Here is a 15,646-nt window from a genome sequence, read left to right as displayed (position 1 = left end):
AGATAGATAGATAGATAGATAGATAGATAGATAGATAGATAGATAGATAGACAGATAGATAGACAGATAGATAGACAGACAGACAGGCAGGCAGACAGGCAGGCAGACAGATAGAGACAGACAGGTGATAGATAGCTAGATAGATAGACAGACAGACAGACATACAGACAGAGAAAGACAGACAGACAGACAGACAGACAGACAGACAGACAGACAGATAGAGACAGACAGGTGATAGATAGCTAGATAGACAGACAGACAGACAGACAGACATTATTTTAATATAGTCAGTCATGAACTAAAGTGGGCCGGTCTAAGGCATGAAACTCCAGGGCTAAAAATGATGATAGATAGATAGATAGATAGATAGATAGATAGATAGATAGATAGATAGATAGATAGATAGATAGATAGATAGATAGATAGATAGAGAACAAAAAATAAAAATAAAGAAATTAAGTAAAATTTTAACAATTGCACATATTTTTCATTTTTGTTGCACATATGTACTTTAATTACACAACTATCATTGTACAGATGATTACGGGACAGTTTGATTATTTAGAGGTTTAAATATGATGTATAAAATGAACATGTCCTTTGTGAATGTGTCAGTAGTACGTACCTCTTTGGATCTGAGCCGCTGGTCATCCATGTTGACATCCAGAAGGGGGCGCACTCTGCACAGCAGCTTCCACCAGCTCCAGCGGGCCACTGCAGTGAGGACTCGCACATTTCTCTGAATACAGCTCACTGCCATCTGCTGAACCTGATCCCAGATCAGCACTCACATTAAACGCTGAATCAGACCCACACTGACACAACTATACACAAGATTGTAGCACTATTACTAAAGGCCATTAAAAGCCGTATTTTACACCTTTCCAAGAATTTAATTCTAAACAGGGAAATAAATATTGTCATCATTTGACATCATTAAAAATAAATGACATTTTAACAGAGGGTAATGAGGCACGTGTGTGCCATGGGATTCAGGACGTCCAGACCTTCCTCTCGTCAGGGGTAATGAAGACAGAACCATATCGTTTCATTATGGGAGCAGAGAGGGCCTGAAAACGACAGCGGAAATCACCCAGGGACATGTGCTCAGGGTAGCCTGCAACACACAGAAACAGAGACAGAGCTTGCGGTCTTTGAAAGGACATTTGGTAATTGACAATACAATATGGGATCTGATTTTGGTTTTTACAAGGATAACTGCTTCATATGTTCAGTATGTTTGAGATGCAGCACACAACCTGAGCAATCAATCATGACTTTACCACAAATGGTTAAAATCTCCAATCTTAAAGAAACAGTTCACCCAAAACGGAAAATGTGCTGAAAATGTCCTCACCCTCAGGCCATCCAAGATCTAGATGGGTTTGGTTCTTCATCAGAAAAGATTTGGAGAAATGTAGCATTACATCACTAGCTCTCCAATGTTTCCTCTGCAGTGAATGGGTGCCGTCAGAATGAGAGTCCAAACAGCTGATAAAAACATCACAATAATCCACACCACTCCAGTCCATCACTTAACATCTTGTGAAGAGAAAAGCTTCATTTTTGTAAGAATCAAATCCATCATTTACATGTTTTTAACTTTAAATCATAATGGATTCCATAATCTACAATATTGCTTTCTTCAGTGAAAAGTCGTCTCATCTGAATCAGATGAGAAATATGCACAGATCAAGCACTGTTTAGTAAAAGCGAAAACCAAGTTGCAATACAGTTCTAAACAAAAACGTCAGTGGATTTTGATGAGAGGACAACAGTGGATGGACTTTTTCACTGGAGGAAGACTCATATTTTTTTATGGACTTGTATTTTGGCCAAAAGCGACACGCACACTGTGAAACTACACGCGTGACTGACGAGTGTAAGAAGTGTGCTGAGGATCGGTGAGTGATACCTGCACTCCAGGCTGGTCAACAGCACACACCACCTCTGACGGGCTCGTCTCAGGGGCTGTGAAATCAACAGCTACTCCCTCCTGTGAAAATTACTCAGAAACTTAATAATGATCTGAAATTAAAAATGTCATTTCTTGTCATCTCTTCACTATTGTATCAAATAAAGAGGCCAAAAAAGTTGCATAAGCAAAAAGTTTTTAGATATAGTTGATCAAACAACAAAATGACAGTAAAGCATGCAGAAATGAAAGAGATATAAATATGCATAGGAATGTTACATTAATTATTATTTTGATATATTAATTTATTCATTACATTATTATTTTTAAAATAAAGTAATAAATCAAACTTATTTAAAGTTACATTTAATTATATTAATCACATTCAATATTTCATATTAATAGTCAATATTTGTATGAGGTTGTGAATAAAATTGCCAAAAAATCTATATTTGGTGCCATGAAAAATAACATTTTTAAATGTAATTTATTGACTAAATAGAAAAATGGCAGTAAAACATACAGAAATAAAAGTTATAGAGTAAGTATGGACAGGAATGTCATTTTAAATATTATTTATTTAATTAAATTAAATAGCAAGGTTCATACTCAATGTTTCTTCGCAGTTGTGAATAACAAAAACCTATTTTTTTGAGGTTGTCAAAAAAATTGCCCCCCCCCCCCCCAAATATTAATTATGTGGTGCCATAAAAAATGACAGATATGGTATTTTTACATCGAGTTCATTGAACAAATAGCAAAATGGCAGTCTAACACACAGAAATAGACTTTGTTTACTTTGTATTATTTACATTTTTTAATTAAATTCAATTAAATTCAGTTAATAATAACAATGGTTTGAGATTGTCATATAACATTTTTAGAGAGTTTATTGACCAAATAACAACATGTCAGTAAAACATACAGAAATGATAAATATTATTATTTTATACATTATTTAAATATATTACTTTTTAAACAAAATTCAATTCAATTTAAATGAAATCAGCAAGGTTCATATTCACATGTAATATTTTTTGAGACATAACACTAGAACATCTAACGTATCTCTGTAGTGGTTGGGCACGGTGTGTGTACCTGTGTGTATCTCTCCAGCGTGTGTGTGAATGTGTGGCTGAAGTAATGCTCCAGCAGTCTCTCTTGTAAGTAGTTGTGACAGAGCTCAGAGAAGCCGGCGGCCCGGTCGTCACCGCTGTGTCTGGGGTTCCTCAGGCCCGGAGTGTCCACCACGATCACAGAGGCCAGCGTCAGCTGCTGAGAGTGCAGCGCTCTGGAGAGAGAACCAGAGAAAACCTGGGAAACACTGCTAGATCACTCCAGAGAGATATAACTGTCACTGAACAGTGTGTTTACCTGTTGATGAGGGACACAATAGAGGTGAAGAGCTCCTCATACAGACCAGCTGCCATCCCTTCCACACACTGAGCGGCACTCAGTCTCGGACCTGAAACACACACACACACACACAGTTGACATATTTTCCTTTTGAGGACATCCTTAATTAAATAGAGCTGTCTGGGGTTCCTCAGGCCCGGAGTGTCCACCACGATCACAGAGGCCAGCGTCAGCTGCTGAGAGTGCAGCGCTCTGGAGAGAGAACCAGAGAAAACCTGGGAAACACTGCTAGATCACTCCAGAGAGATATAACTGTCACTGAACAGTGTGTTTACCTGTTGATGAGGGACACAATAGAGGTGAAGAGCTCCTCATACAGACCAGCTGCCATCCCTTCCACACACTGAGCGGCACTCAGTCTCGGACCTGAAACACACACGCACACACACACACACACACACAGTTGACATATTTTCCTTTTGAGGACATCCTTAATTAAATAGAGCTTGTGTAACTACAGAAGAGTCCAGTTTTAAATAGGAAAAATATAGAATCTCTTTGGTCATTTTTGAGCAAGATGCTAACGGTCTAATCAGATTCAATGAGCTATGCTAAGCTACAGCTAAAAGTGCTACCGCCAGACCCGGAGATCAGCTGAATGGATTCGAAAACGGTAAAACTGTTTAACTCTAGGGGAGTTGAAATATGAGCCTATTTTCAAAAATAGTGGAGTGTTCCTTTAATAGCCCCAGTCCTGATCAACTGAATAATGAAAGCGTCATAAGAACAGTATTTAATTGATTTGGTAAATATCCAAATAATAAGTGTCCAGTACATTCTCTCTAGTTCCTCTCTACACATTTGAGCTGAGATCTTCTCAGATTCTGGTGGGTTTAACAGAGTTCAGTGTGTGTTTCTGACCATCCTCTGGTTCCTCTGCGGCGCGGCGCTCTCTGACGCCTCCAGTGGCTCTCTGCAGTAACTGCCTCAGGTGGTGTTTGAAGACGGCAGTGTGGAGCTCCTCTCCCTCACAACCCAGGATGGCGCTGGCCGTCTGCGCGCTGTCAAAACTCATAAACTGCTTACGACCCACTGAAGCCGCGCAAGAACAGAAAAACAGAGAGTAAAGACTCACCTAATACTTTTCGCTTGACAAAATACAGCCGTAAGTCTTGTCCTGATTTACCCTTGCATGTTCCTGCGACGCCGAGATGGTAGATTCCTGCCAAAACATGCCAAATGGCCTTCTGCTCATCCGCCGAGAATCCTAAAGTGTTCAAGGCGGCCAGTAGCTTCCCAAAACCCACTGAAGCTCTCTGCTTTTCATCCACCTGAAGAGAAGGATGAAAAACCAGCTTTATTAAAACATATTAAAGAAAAGTTGACGTCAGAACACACATCTGCAAGACACTTTGAGCCTTGGTGCTCAGGTTCAAGTCCAGTCTGTCTCATTTCTGTTGTATTATATCAATAATAGTGCCAAAAACGAAAAACAAATGATACATTATTTAGTTATTAAATATTAAAATCAAGTTTATTTGTATAGTGCTTTTCACAATACAAATGTTTAAAGGTTTTAATATCGCATTTAGCAGATTAGAGCTGGCCGATAATATAGTTGACATTTTGCAAAAATATAAACAATCAAGAAGTTGAGATTTGCTATATTGTATATATTGCTTTATGTTAGTATACTGGGGGAGGTCGTCGCCTAATGGTTAGAGAGTCGGACTCGTAACCCAAAGGTTGCGGGTTCGAGTCTCGTACCGGCAGGGATTGTAGGTGGAGGGAGTGAATGTACAGCGCTCTCTTCCACCTTCAATACCATGACTGAGGTGCCCTTGAGCAAGGCACTGAACCCCCAACTGCTCCCCGGGCGCCGCAGCATAAATGGCTGCCCACTGCTCCGGGTGTGTGTTCACGGTGTGTGTGTGTGTGTTCACTGCTGTGTGAATAACTTGGCCACATGTCACGTCACTTGTTACGGTAAGTATTTGGATAAAATTGGATGTAGATCCAACTTTTAATATATTGTTGTTTAATTGTAGTAATGTAAACAATTATAATTTTTTGTTGAACTAAAAACATAAATTTAATAATACTAATAAAAATAACTTATTTATATATAGCACCTTTAAAAGTAACTTATCGATTTAATTTAATTTACATTTAATTTAAATCGAGTTATATTTAATTTGATCATTTAATTGAAACCGAGTTACTTAATGTAATTCAGTTTAAACTGAATCTTAATTTAAATTAATTTATGCTTTTTTTCTCTTTATTGGATGGAATTGTTGGTAGATGTGGCGAGAAGAGGATCAGGAAATGTTGCAAGCCAGACATAAATGTTTGTTTCCCACATGTGCACCAAAGCTTAACATGTCAGAGCAGATGCACTAATCAAGTTCATTTAAACATTAACTTTTTTTCCCCCTTATATTTTTTGGTTTTGCTTTTTTTAAACAGTTCATACCTTGGTTGGGCATGAAATTCCAAATGAGTTGTGTTCCTTTAACTGGTGCAGCTGCAGTTCAGTCCTGTGATTAGAAAACAAGACAGTTACACTCAAATTTAAACAGGAAATGACATCAGACAAGATCCTGCCCCCCCCCCAAGCTCTCTGGAGCTTTTGTTTTAAGGCAAAGCTATGAAAAGAGCAGGCGTTCTGCCAAAGCGGCGTTCGCTAAAGAGCTTGTGCGTGCCTCTGAGGGGAAACCGAATCCAAAAACAAACCCCTAACAATAGGGTGAATGATCTGGGGTTTAATGATGGGTAACTTTGTGTTTGCCATCTAATAACGCTGCACTCAGGCTTGTGAGGACAGAAGCCAGGAAACCAGAAAGAGGCTTCACAATACAAGAAGCAAATGCTACTGAGTGTGACCGCAGAGAGCTCCAGGGACCCAACTGACCTCATGTCTGTGCTGAGGCCTGCGAGCATCTGGGAGAAAACCAGGAAGTTACTCTCTCCCTCCGGCCTCTGACACACCCTCCATTTCTCCAGCAGCATAGTCTGAACCAGAGAGAGGAAACATTAGTTAGAATAGATGGACAGACAGACAGATAGATAGATAGATAGATAGATTGATCTCACGTGACATTGCTGTGCTACGTGGACATGAAAACGTATAGTTTGCATGGGTTTTTAAGCATGACGGTTTAAAAACAAGTGATTTTAAGCCATTGAAATGCAATCAGCAGTGAAATATGACTCATTTCGCTGTATGTGCGAGCTGCCTGAGAGACTGTTTCTGAGTCCTGTCAAAAAGGCACGCACACATGAAGACGGTGCTCATAGTGCTGCTTTATAGGCCTTGAACGGTTAAATACACACACTTGTATGTGTCAAAATGCCAGTTTTTGCAAGTATCCGCGTAAACACAGTAACTTAGGTCTTAAGTGATAGCAAACAGCCAAGAAAGAAAACACGTGTAACAGTATATTGAATCCGGGCAGGTCTTAAAGTGACAGCAGTCTAATCTTCCTGCTGTCTGTCATTCATGTTAATCAAACAACAAAAGAGAGAAAATCTCTCGCTGCTCTTTGACTAAATCACTTTTGTACCTTTAATAAGAAGAAATATATAGTATATTTGATTTACACATGAAGAAAATGCAGTGTTTTTATACATTTGATTACTTTATACATAATTTTTTGTTGAACTAAAAACATAAATTTAATAATACTAATAAAAATAACTTATTTATATATAGCACCTTTAAAAGTAACTTATCGATTTAATTTAATTTACATTTAATTTAAATCGAGTTATATTTAATTTGATCATTTAATTGAAACCGAGTTACTTAATGTAATTCAGTTTAAACTGAATCTTAATTTAAATTAATTTATGCTTTTTTTCTCTTTATTGGATGGAATTGTTGGTAGATGTGGCGAGAAGAGGATCAGGAAATGTTGCAAGCCAGACATAAATGTTTGTTTCCCACATGTGCACCAAAGCTTAACATGTCAGAGCAGATGCACTAATCAAGTTCATTTAAACATTAACTTTTTTTCCCCCTTATATTTTTTGGTTTTGCTTTTTTTAAACAGTTCATACCTTGGTTGGGCATGAAATTCCAAATGAGTTGTGTTCCTTTAACTGGTGCAGCTGCAGTTCAGTCCTGTGATTAGAAAACAAGACAGTTACACTCAAATTTAAACAGGAAATGACATCAGACAAGATCCTGCCCCCCCCCCAAGCTCTCTGGAGCTTTTGTTTTAAGGCAAAGCTATGAAAAGAGCAGGCGTTCTGCCAAAGCGGCGTTCGCTAAAGAGCTTGTGCGTGCCTCTGAGGGGAAACCGAATCCAAAAACAAACCCCTAACAATAGGGTGAATGATCTGGGGTTTAATGATGGGTAACTTTGTGTTTGCCATCTAATAACGCTGCACTCAGGCTTGTGAGGACAGAAGCCAGGAAACCAGAAAGAGGCTTCACAATACAAGAAGCAAATGCTACTGAGTGTGACCGCAGAGAGCTCCAGGGACCCAACTGACCTCATGTCTGTGCTGAGGCCTGCGAGCATCTGGGAGAAAACCAGGAAGTTACTCTCTCCCTCCGGCCTCTGACACACCCTCCATTTCTCCAGCAGCATAGTCTGAACCAGAGAGAGGAAACATTAGTTAGAATAGATGGACAGACAGACAGATAGATAGATAGATAGATAGATTGATCTCACGTGACATTGCTGTGCTACGTGGACATGAAAACGTATAGTTTGCATGGGTTTTTAAGCATGACGGTTTAAAAACAAGTGATTTTAAGCCATTGAAATGCAATCAGCAGTGAAATATGACTCATTTCGCTGTATGTGCGAGCTGCCTGAGAGACTGTTTCTGAGTCCTGTCAAAAAGGCACGCACACATGAAGACGGTGCTCATAGTGCTGCTTTATAGGCCTTGAACGGTTAAATACACACACTTGTATGTGTCAAAATGCCAGTTTTTGCAAGTATCCGCGTAAACACAGTAACTTAGGTCTTAAGTGATAGCAAACAGCCAAGAAAGAAAACACGTGTAACAGTATATTGAATCCGGGCAGGTCTTAAAGTGACAGCAGTCTAATCTTCCTGCTGTCTGTCATTCATGTTAATCAAACAACAAAAGAGAGAAAATCTCTCGCTGCTCTTTGACTAAATCACTTTTGTACCTTTAATAAGAAGAAATATATAGTATATTTGATTTACACATGAAGAAAATGCAGTGTTTTTATACATTTGATTACTTTATACAATGTATGTAGCATCTCTTATTTATTTGTTCTACTGTAGTTTTTTGTCCTATTGATTGCAATTAGTTTCTTACTCTTTTTTTATTTTAATCGCTGACTGTTTACTTGTCTTCAGTGAGCTTGAGTTTGTTTGTTTTTTTAAGAATTATGACACAAAGACCTTATTTAAAGCAAAAATATATATATATCGTGATATATCGTTACTGACACATAAAATTGCTCATATCGTGATATAAGATTTTGATCATATTACCCACCCCTAACTAAAAAACAAACAAACAAAAAGACAGACAGACAGACAGACAGACAAGATAGATAGATAGATGTACGAGCAGATGGATAGACAGACAGACAGATGAACAGATGGACAGATCGGAGCACCTGCAGATGTGCGGCAGCAGCGAGTCCGGCGTGGTTAAAATCCAGTGAGAGCACCATAGCGAATCGAGTCGAGGCCTCGCTGTGAGACGAGTTCACACACCCGAACGAGCGCAGCACTGTAAACACTGCCTGGAGCCGCTCTACTGCAGTTACACACACAAATCATGTCTCACAACCTGTGACAATGGACAAACACCACTAAACAGCCTCTAAACTGCTGCTATAGCGTTTCACCTATCACTTAAGGTCAGCAGAAGCAGATTCACACAGAGTCAGTGGAGCGAAACACGTCACACTGTGAGAGGAAGACCGAGTCAATTCAACCAGTGTGCAAATTCACGTTCGAGAGCTTTTGTTTTCTATCGTTCTATAGCTTTGGGTTACAAACACAGAAGTGGATGCACTCACAGGTAAGGCTTCCTCCAGCAGTTCCCGCTTGTTTCAGCAGCTCCTGGGAAAATGACTGACAGGAAGTGGTCTTCCCTGTGCCACTGCGGCCCAAAGCCACCAGCGTCTGGTCCCTCCGTTGACCCACCATAGACACGTACACCCTCCTCACCAGAGCCTGCAGTGGGCCAGGAGCCTCCCAGGACTCCCAGTGTCTGCTCCGAAGCCCCTGAAGCAAAACATATCAAAAAGCTAATTCACACCCTCACAAAAAGTTCTGTGGTGGGATCAAAGTCTTCATCTTGAAATTATAGCATTCTGAGTAATAAAGTCTTTTTTGTTACATACATACACGCCTTAATAAAAATAAAAAATATAAATATATAAATATAGCCTAAACCTGATATTTATAAATATATATATATATATATATATATATATATATACACCCACACACATACATATGCGTGCAATTATTTTAATTGCACTACTTCAATTACATTTAAATTTGATGTACAAATGCTACCTCAACAGAAATTCAGCAACTGAACTGAATTTAAAATGCTTTTTTAAAAATTAAAAATAAGTTAATTAAATAAAATAAAAAGTAAAGAAAATAAATGTATATATAACAATAGCCTACCACTGATATTAATAAATACATAATATAATATAACCTATATATTGTAACAATGCACAGTACATTATATAAATATTATAATATTTCATAATTTATGGACAATGACTGGTACAAATACCTCAATGTACTAATACCTTGATTGAAATTCAGCAACTGAACTGAATTTTAAAAGGCATTCTCAATTCATTTCTAAATAGTCCAAAACCTGATGGTATTATAACCACACACAAAAAAACACAAAACTTTTTTTTTTTATATATATATAAGCAAACTAACTTAGTCTATACATTTACAACTAATGTACTGTATGCAACTACTCTAACTAATGTCAAACTACATGTGTGATCATACAGGTCTCATTGATGGTTTTGTAAATACACTGCTCTTACCTTGCCTGGCGAGGACAGCGGAGGCCACAGAGCCAGTAGATTGGGCCCAGCGTGAGTCAAGGGTAGATGTCCTTTAGCTCGACTGGTCACAGTGTGAAGGACGCTCGACTCGTTCACGCTCACGAGGTCACTCAAGTCCTCACACAGGTCCAGCTCAGGTGGGTTCAGCTGAACACAGCCATCAAGAAAAGTCAACACTGGTCACGCACATCAGGATGACTTAAGTAGGGGAGTAAACTGACTGTACACACATCCATGTGTACCGAACAAATACAGCGTCATGCCAACCACTGCACGCACCGAGCTTAATTTGAAACTCCTAGTTTTAGACATTGTTACTTTTGATAAGAACAAAGTCTCATATTTCAGATTCTGTCCATTTTATTATGAAATTCAAACAATAAATGCCGTTTTGACGCTCTCTGTATTGGCGTCTCAGTTCAAATGGCAGGGCGGGTGAACACGATCGATCATCCCTTTCTCTTTACTTTAAAGTTTTAAAATGAAATAAACGTGAATGAACATCAGAAGGTATGTTGAAAGAAACAGTACAACTAACTGAAATGTATAATGTCTTAAGTGATCGCTCATTCAGTGTTTCAACCGCAGAAAAACGTCAATAAAACAGCTTGTAAACAAAGTTGTCATAGCATTACATTTACCTCAGGAAAGTCATTCATTTTCAACAGCTCGTTAGTTCACTAAAGAAATAAAGTCTAGAGAAGAGCATTTATATATGCACTATTAGCCTATATATTCTTTATATTTCACTTAACCTGTTAGTGATGCCTTAATTATTTAATACAGATGTTTAAGTAAATATGCCATACATTTTATAATTAGATTTAAGGTCCTTGCACATAGAGTCCGAAATTTTCATATGCGTTTTTTTGTTTGGTTTTCATATTCATCATCCTTTCCTATCAAAATGCTTGCTACGGATGCGAAAACACAGAAAATCGAATCTGATCCCAATATTTTTATGACGGCCGGAAGTTTCGGAGGCAGTGCTTAAACGTGATTGACACAACGTGAGGTCGTATTTATTTTTTAACGTGCGAAAATTTCGGACTCAGTGTGCAATGACCTTTAGACTTTAATGTAAAAACAGCTTCATGTGCAATTTACAAGTTTGCATACATTTTTTTTAATTTGAGTGTTTATTATTATATCTAAAATAGCATTTGAATTTAATAGTCCGGGATCTGTAGTTCATTGTAATTGTATTATAGTAATGTGCACGTTATAGGGCTTCCTATATAGTTTTCAAGCATTAGCTGAGGTAGATTTTTTTTATCCTTAAGAAAATTGTGACTATAATTGAATTTAAAGAGAGCAGTAATTTGTTCAGTAAACCACTGTTTAAAGGGGTAATATGACGTTGCTAAAAAAAGAACATTATTTTGTGTATTTGGTGTAATGAAATGTGTTTATGTGGTTTAAGGTTAAAAAAACACATTATTTTCCACATGCTGTACATTATTGTTTCTCCTCTATGCCCCGCCTTTCTGAAACGCGTCGATTTTTACAAAGCTCATCGTTCTGAAAAGCGAGGTGTGCTCTGATTGGCCAGCGATCCAGTGCGAATCAAGCGTGTGACGGAAATGTTACGCCCCTTACCATACTGTGACGCCCTGTCCGGCCGGAGCGACGAGACAAAAACCTTAAAACCCATTATAAATATTGTATTAAAATATTGTAAACATAAAACCATGTCTGCATTTGTGATCGGAGAAATAACAACAAGTGCTACTCTACACTGCTCAAAACTCACGTTTGAATCGTCAGTGGCAAATTCTTTAAATATGAAAACTAACTTACAGGCTGTGAGTCAAAACAGCCGGCATTGTAGTCTACTCTCCCAGGATCAGGAAACAGTCCTCCATAAAATGCGCTGCACACATCTGAATATTTGTGTTGAACTGTTCTGGAACAGTGTTGTAAATACAACTTAACCACTGATTTCTAGTTGTGTCCTCTTTTGGAAGACCAAACAAAGTATTTTCGCTTTCGCAACGAAACACACAGTGTCTCCACGACATGGTGGTGGCGGGAACAATACTACAGCGAGAATCAAAGTTACGCCTTCTTTCTTTGCGTGAACATTTGGGCGGTGTTATGCAAATCTTCCCACATGGTGACGTAGACATGTGGGGGCGTGTTAGAACGAGCCGTTTTAGGGGGGCGTGGACGAGTCTTAACTTTTATAAAGAACATCTCTTTGGGTTTGAGACTTCAGTCTTTGCAACTTTAGGGATCTTATCTATTCACGAACAGCTTGTAACACTCCAAAGAGAAAGGAAAACTTGAAATCGCATCATATGACCCCTTTAATTAAAATGAAAAAGAAGTAATTTGATGTTTTTTTCCCGTACTGAACATTGTCAAAACTGAGGTATGTACCGAACCATCATGTTTGTGTACCGTTACACCCCTAGTTAATAGCGTTGAATAGTTCACCTTTTCAATCTCATACTGGGAAACGTCATGGACGGATCCGTCAGAGTCCAGTCGAACCCTCACCCTGCCATCAGGGAGCTCCGGTGTGCCTTCGTCCGGCTTTAGCTGAGTGGCTGAGACAAATCAGATGCCAGGCAGGTCAAAGGTCACTGTAAAACTCAACGTAAATCCAATATTTTGTGTACAAGGTTGAGACATCTGAAAACCAGTGGCTTTGGCCACATCAAACTTGGTGCAACAATTCATAAGAATAATTTTATTGGTGCTTTTGTTCTTTTTAGAGCCTGACAGCTTTTGGTTCATGAAGATACTGCAGTGCTGTGTGATGTATGCAGTAATCTTTGAATCTTGTAACATGGCAGCCTCGGCGCGTAGATTTAGCGAGGCTATGAGCCTGATAAGATAAGAACACTAAACCCATTCATCACTAAACTGAAGCAACGCAATAGCTAACGGCACCATAGATCCGATCACCAAAAAGATTAGCCTCTGAGCCCTTTCCGATCTTTTCATGCAAAGAGAATCTTGCACCAGAAGAGAGATATTTTAAGCAATATGAAGTTAAAATGTGGGAGCAAGAGTTGAAACTGAAAGCAATGCGGCTTTTACATAGTATGAAAACAGTGACTTCTGGGATAGTACCAAAAATAATAATAAGGCCACATGTAAATAGCATCCTCTAATAAAAAACATCAAGCTAATAATAACCTGTAACTCAACACCACAGGAGAGCTGGTCTAGTGTTCAGACATGACTTAGTAAAATTCAGGCATGATAAACCAGATCAACAACTACTAAAAATACCAAACAATGTGTCATTAACAACAGATTTTGTTCTCTTAAATGTCCGGTGGACACTCAAGCACAGGTGTAAAGAGGTGACTAACCGAGTGTATAACCGTCTTTGTGAGCATACCACACTTTGCCAGCTTCATACCACACATCCCTCTGCAGAGAAAAAGAGAAAACAGTAAGTTAAATGTAAAAAAATATATATATATTTTTTATACAAAATATTATTAAAGTGAGTACCAGCAATCTCATAGTATAACCCATTTCTGCTGGGAGAGAAAATTTAAAAAGAAAATATAACCAAAATAAAATCTAGTTTTGATTTTATGAATATTAAGCTGACTTGCATATCAGAGTAATAAATAAAATAGGTGAGAAAGTTTAGAGTAAGAAAAAAAAAATCTAAATTTTGTGACAATTGAGATAAAGTCACTGTGAAATATTAAGTCACATTGTGATACAAAGTCACAATTATGTGAAAGTCTCAGTTGGTGTCAGTTATAAGTCAGTTATATTAATAAACTTATTATTTGTTAAATTCTTTTTTAATTATTAGATCCCTAGAACATCACAAAATGTTTTTAGCTTTACAAAAACTTGAAAGTGTAGAGAAGACTATGGTCAGACATTTTCCAAAATTTGACTAAAACAATCACTTTTGGTGAAGGTGCTAGAGACACATGTAAAGCATCACGCTAATAGCAGTGATGTGTTTAGTGTATTTATGATGTTCTACCTACCACTGGAACCTTGGGCTTCTCTCTTATGGGGGTTACAGTGATCTGACCCTCAGGCTCTTGCACTTCCTGTTTCAGGGGTTTAACTTCTTGCTGCAACTTTACTTCTTCTTTTTTCACTTCTTTTTCCAGTGGTGGTGCTGGAGATTTCGCTGTCTCTGTCCTGAGGCTGACCTCTGGTGTGGTAGACTTTGAGCCGGTTTTTGGATTTTTTGGGTCGGGTGACATTATCCTCCTGGGGGAGGACGTTTTCTTCTCTGTCAATGCGGTGTGGCGGCCACGTTCCCCGTTCACCAGCTGCTCCGCTCGAAGTGCCATCTCCGCTTCCAGTATCGGTGGAGTTTGGTCGGGAAGTAAGAAGTTCTGGACCAGGTTGTCGCTGAGTTTCCTGGGCTGTGAGGGGCGTTAAAAACACAAGAAGCTTGATGGAAGTCATCTTCATATCAAAACAAGCCCTCACATGCTGGTAAAGCCAACTAAAGCCAGCTCATAATGGTGAGTTAATAAATGATAACAGTCAGTGGCATAAATTATTTGAAAGAAACTTCTTAAGAAAGAAGTTAAGACATTTCTTACGATTCTAAGAGGTTCGTAAGAATGTTCCCAACTGCAAAAAAGAGTTTGCAAATATTTTCTTAAGAACGTTTTTTTTCTAAATAAAGAAGCCAAGGCATTTCTTAAGATAAATTCTAAGTTCATAAGAATGTTTCTGAGTGTAATTTTCGAAAAATTCGCTACTATTTTAAGAACTTATTTTTTTTTCTTAAGAAAGAAGTTAAAGGGGTCATATGATGCGATTTCAAGTTTTCCTTTCTCTTTGGAGTGTTACAAGCTCTTGGTGCATAAAGAAGATCTGTAAAGTTGCAAAGACTAAAGTCTCAAATCCAAAGAGATATTCTTTATAAAAGTTAAGAGTCAACCACACCTACCTAAAACGGCTCGTTCTAACACGCCCCCACATGTCTACGTCACTGTGTGGGAAGATTTGCATGACGCCGCCCAAATGTTCACGCAAAGAAAGAAGGCGTAACTTTTATTCTCGCTGTAGTATTGTTGCTGCCGCCATGTTGTGAATGCGCTGTGTGATTCATTGTGAAAGCGAAACTACTTTGTTTGGTCTTCCAAAAGAGGACGATATCTGCTTCGTCATGCCTGGAGCTGATCCGTGCTGGTTGCTGAGGAAATACTACAACTTTGCGCTGTGGATCGCCGGATCGGCTTTCACCGTGAACGAAGCGGAGTCCAGCCCGGGGTCGTCACATGTGGTTGCCGCAAGCCTGCCGGATGCTCCTTCATCAAATCCTCACTTTATCCCCCGGCCTCTGCTCACTCTAGGCCGCCGTGTGTGACGCTGTG

General features: G+C 38.7%; 1 protein-coding gene across 1 annotated transcript in view; it reads right to left on the bottom strand.

The window, feature by feature from the left end:
- Positions 1 to 15,646, bottom strand: part of LOC107567742 (unconventional myosin-XVIIIb-like) — a 54,913-nt gene that overhangs the window by 30,467 nt on the left and 8,800 nt on the right. Inside the window, exons 4-22 of the mRNA XM_016253479.1 lie at positions 14,294 to 14,683; positions 13,649 to 13,709; positions 12,762 to 12,874; positions 10,302 to 10,469; positions 9,294 to 9,501; positions 8,886 to 9,028; positions 7,772 to 7,872; positions 7,334 to 7,397; positions 6,186 to 6,286; positions 5,748 to 5,811; positions 4,458 to 4,602; positions 4,193 to 4,363; positions 3,607 to 3,697; positions 3,468 to 3,523; positions 3,290 to 3,380; positions 3,014 to 3,206; positions 1,879 to 1,996; positions 1,008 to 1,117; positions 594 to 769 (exon numbers count right to left, since the gene is read on the bottom strand). Of these exons, the coding sequence (XP_016108965.1) occupies positions 594 to 769; positions 1,008 to 1,117; positions 1,879 to 1,996; positions 3,014 to 3,206; positions 3,290 to 3,380; positions 3,468 to 3,523; positions 3,607 to 3,697; positions 4,193 to 4,363; positions 4,458 to 4,602; positions 5,748 to 5,811; positions 6,186 to 6,286; positions 7,334 to 7,397; positions 7,772 to 7,872; positions 8,886 to 9,028; positions 9,294 to 9,501; positions 10,302 to 10,469; positions 12,762 to 12,874; positions 13,649 to 13,709; positions 14,294 to 14,683 (2,564 nt within the window). The remainder of the gene's footprint in view (positions 1 to 593; positions 770 to 1,007; positions 1,118 to 1,878; positions 1,997 to 3,013; positions 3,207 to 3,289; positions 3,381 to 3,467; positions 3,524 to 3,606; positions 3,698 to 4,192; positions 4,364 to 4,457; positions 4,603 to 5,747; positions 5,812 to 6,185; positions 6,287 to 7,333; positions 7,398 to 7,771; positions 7,873 to 8,885; positions 9,029 to 9,293; positions 9,502 to 10,301; positions 10,470 to 12,761; positions 12,875 to 13,648; positions 13,710 to 14,293; positions 14,684 to 15,646) is intronic.

This window comes from Sinocyclocheilus grahami, unplaced genomic scaffold (genome assembly GCF_001515645.1).
Source record: "Sinocyclocheilus grahami isolate Dianchi unplaced genomic scaffold, SAMN03320097.WGS_v1.1 scaffold1186.1, whole genome shotgun sequence".
Lineage (NCBI taxonomy): Eukaryota > Metazoa > Chordata > Actinopteri > Cypriniformes > Cyprinidae > Sinocyclocheilus > Sinocyclocheilus grahami.
The sequence above is the reverse complement of the archived record's forward strand: the minus strand, read 5'-3'. Positions and strand labels throughout refer to the sequence as shown.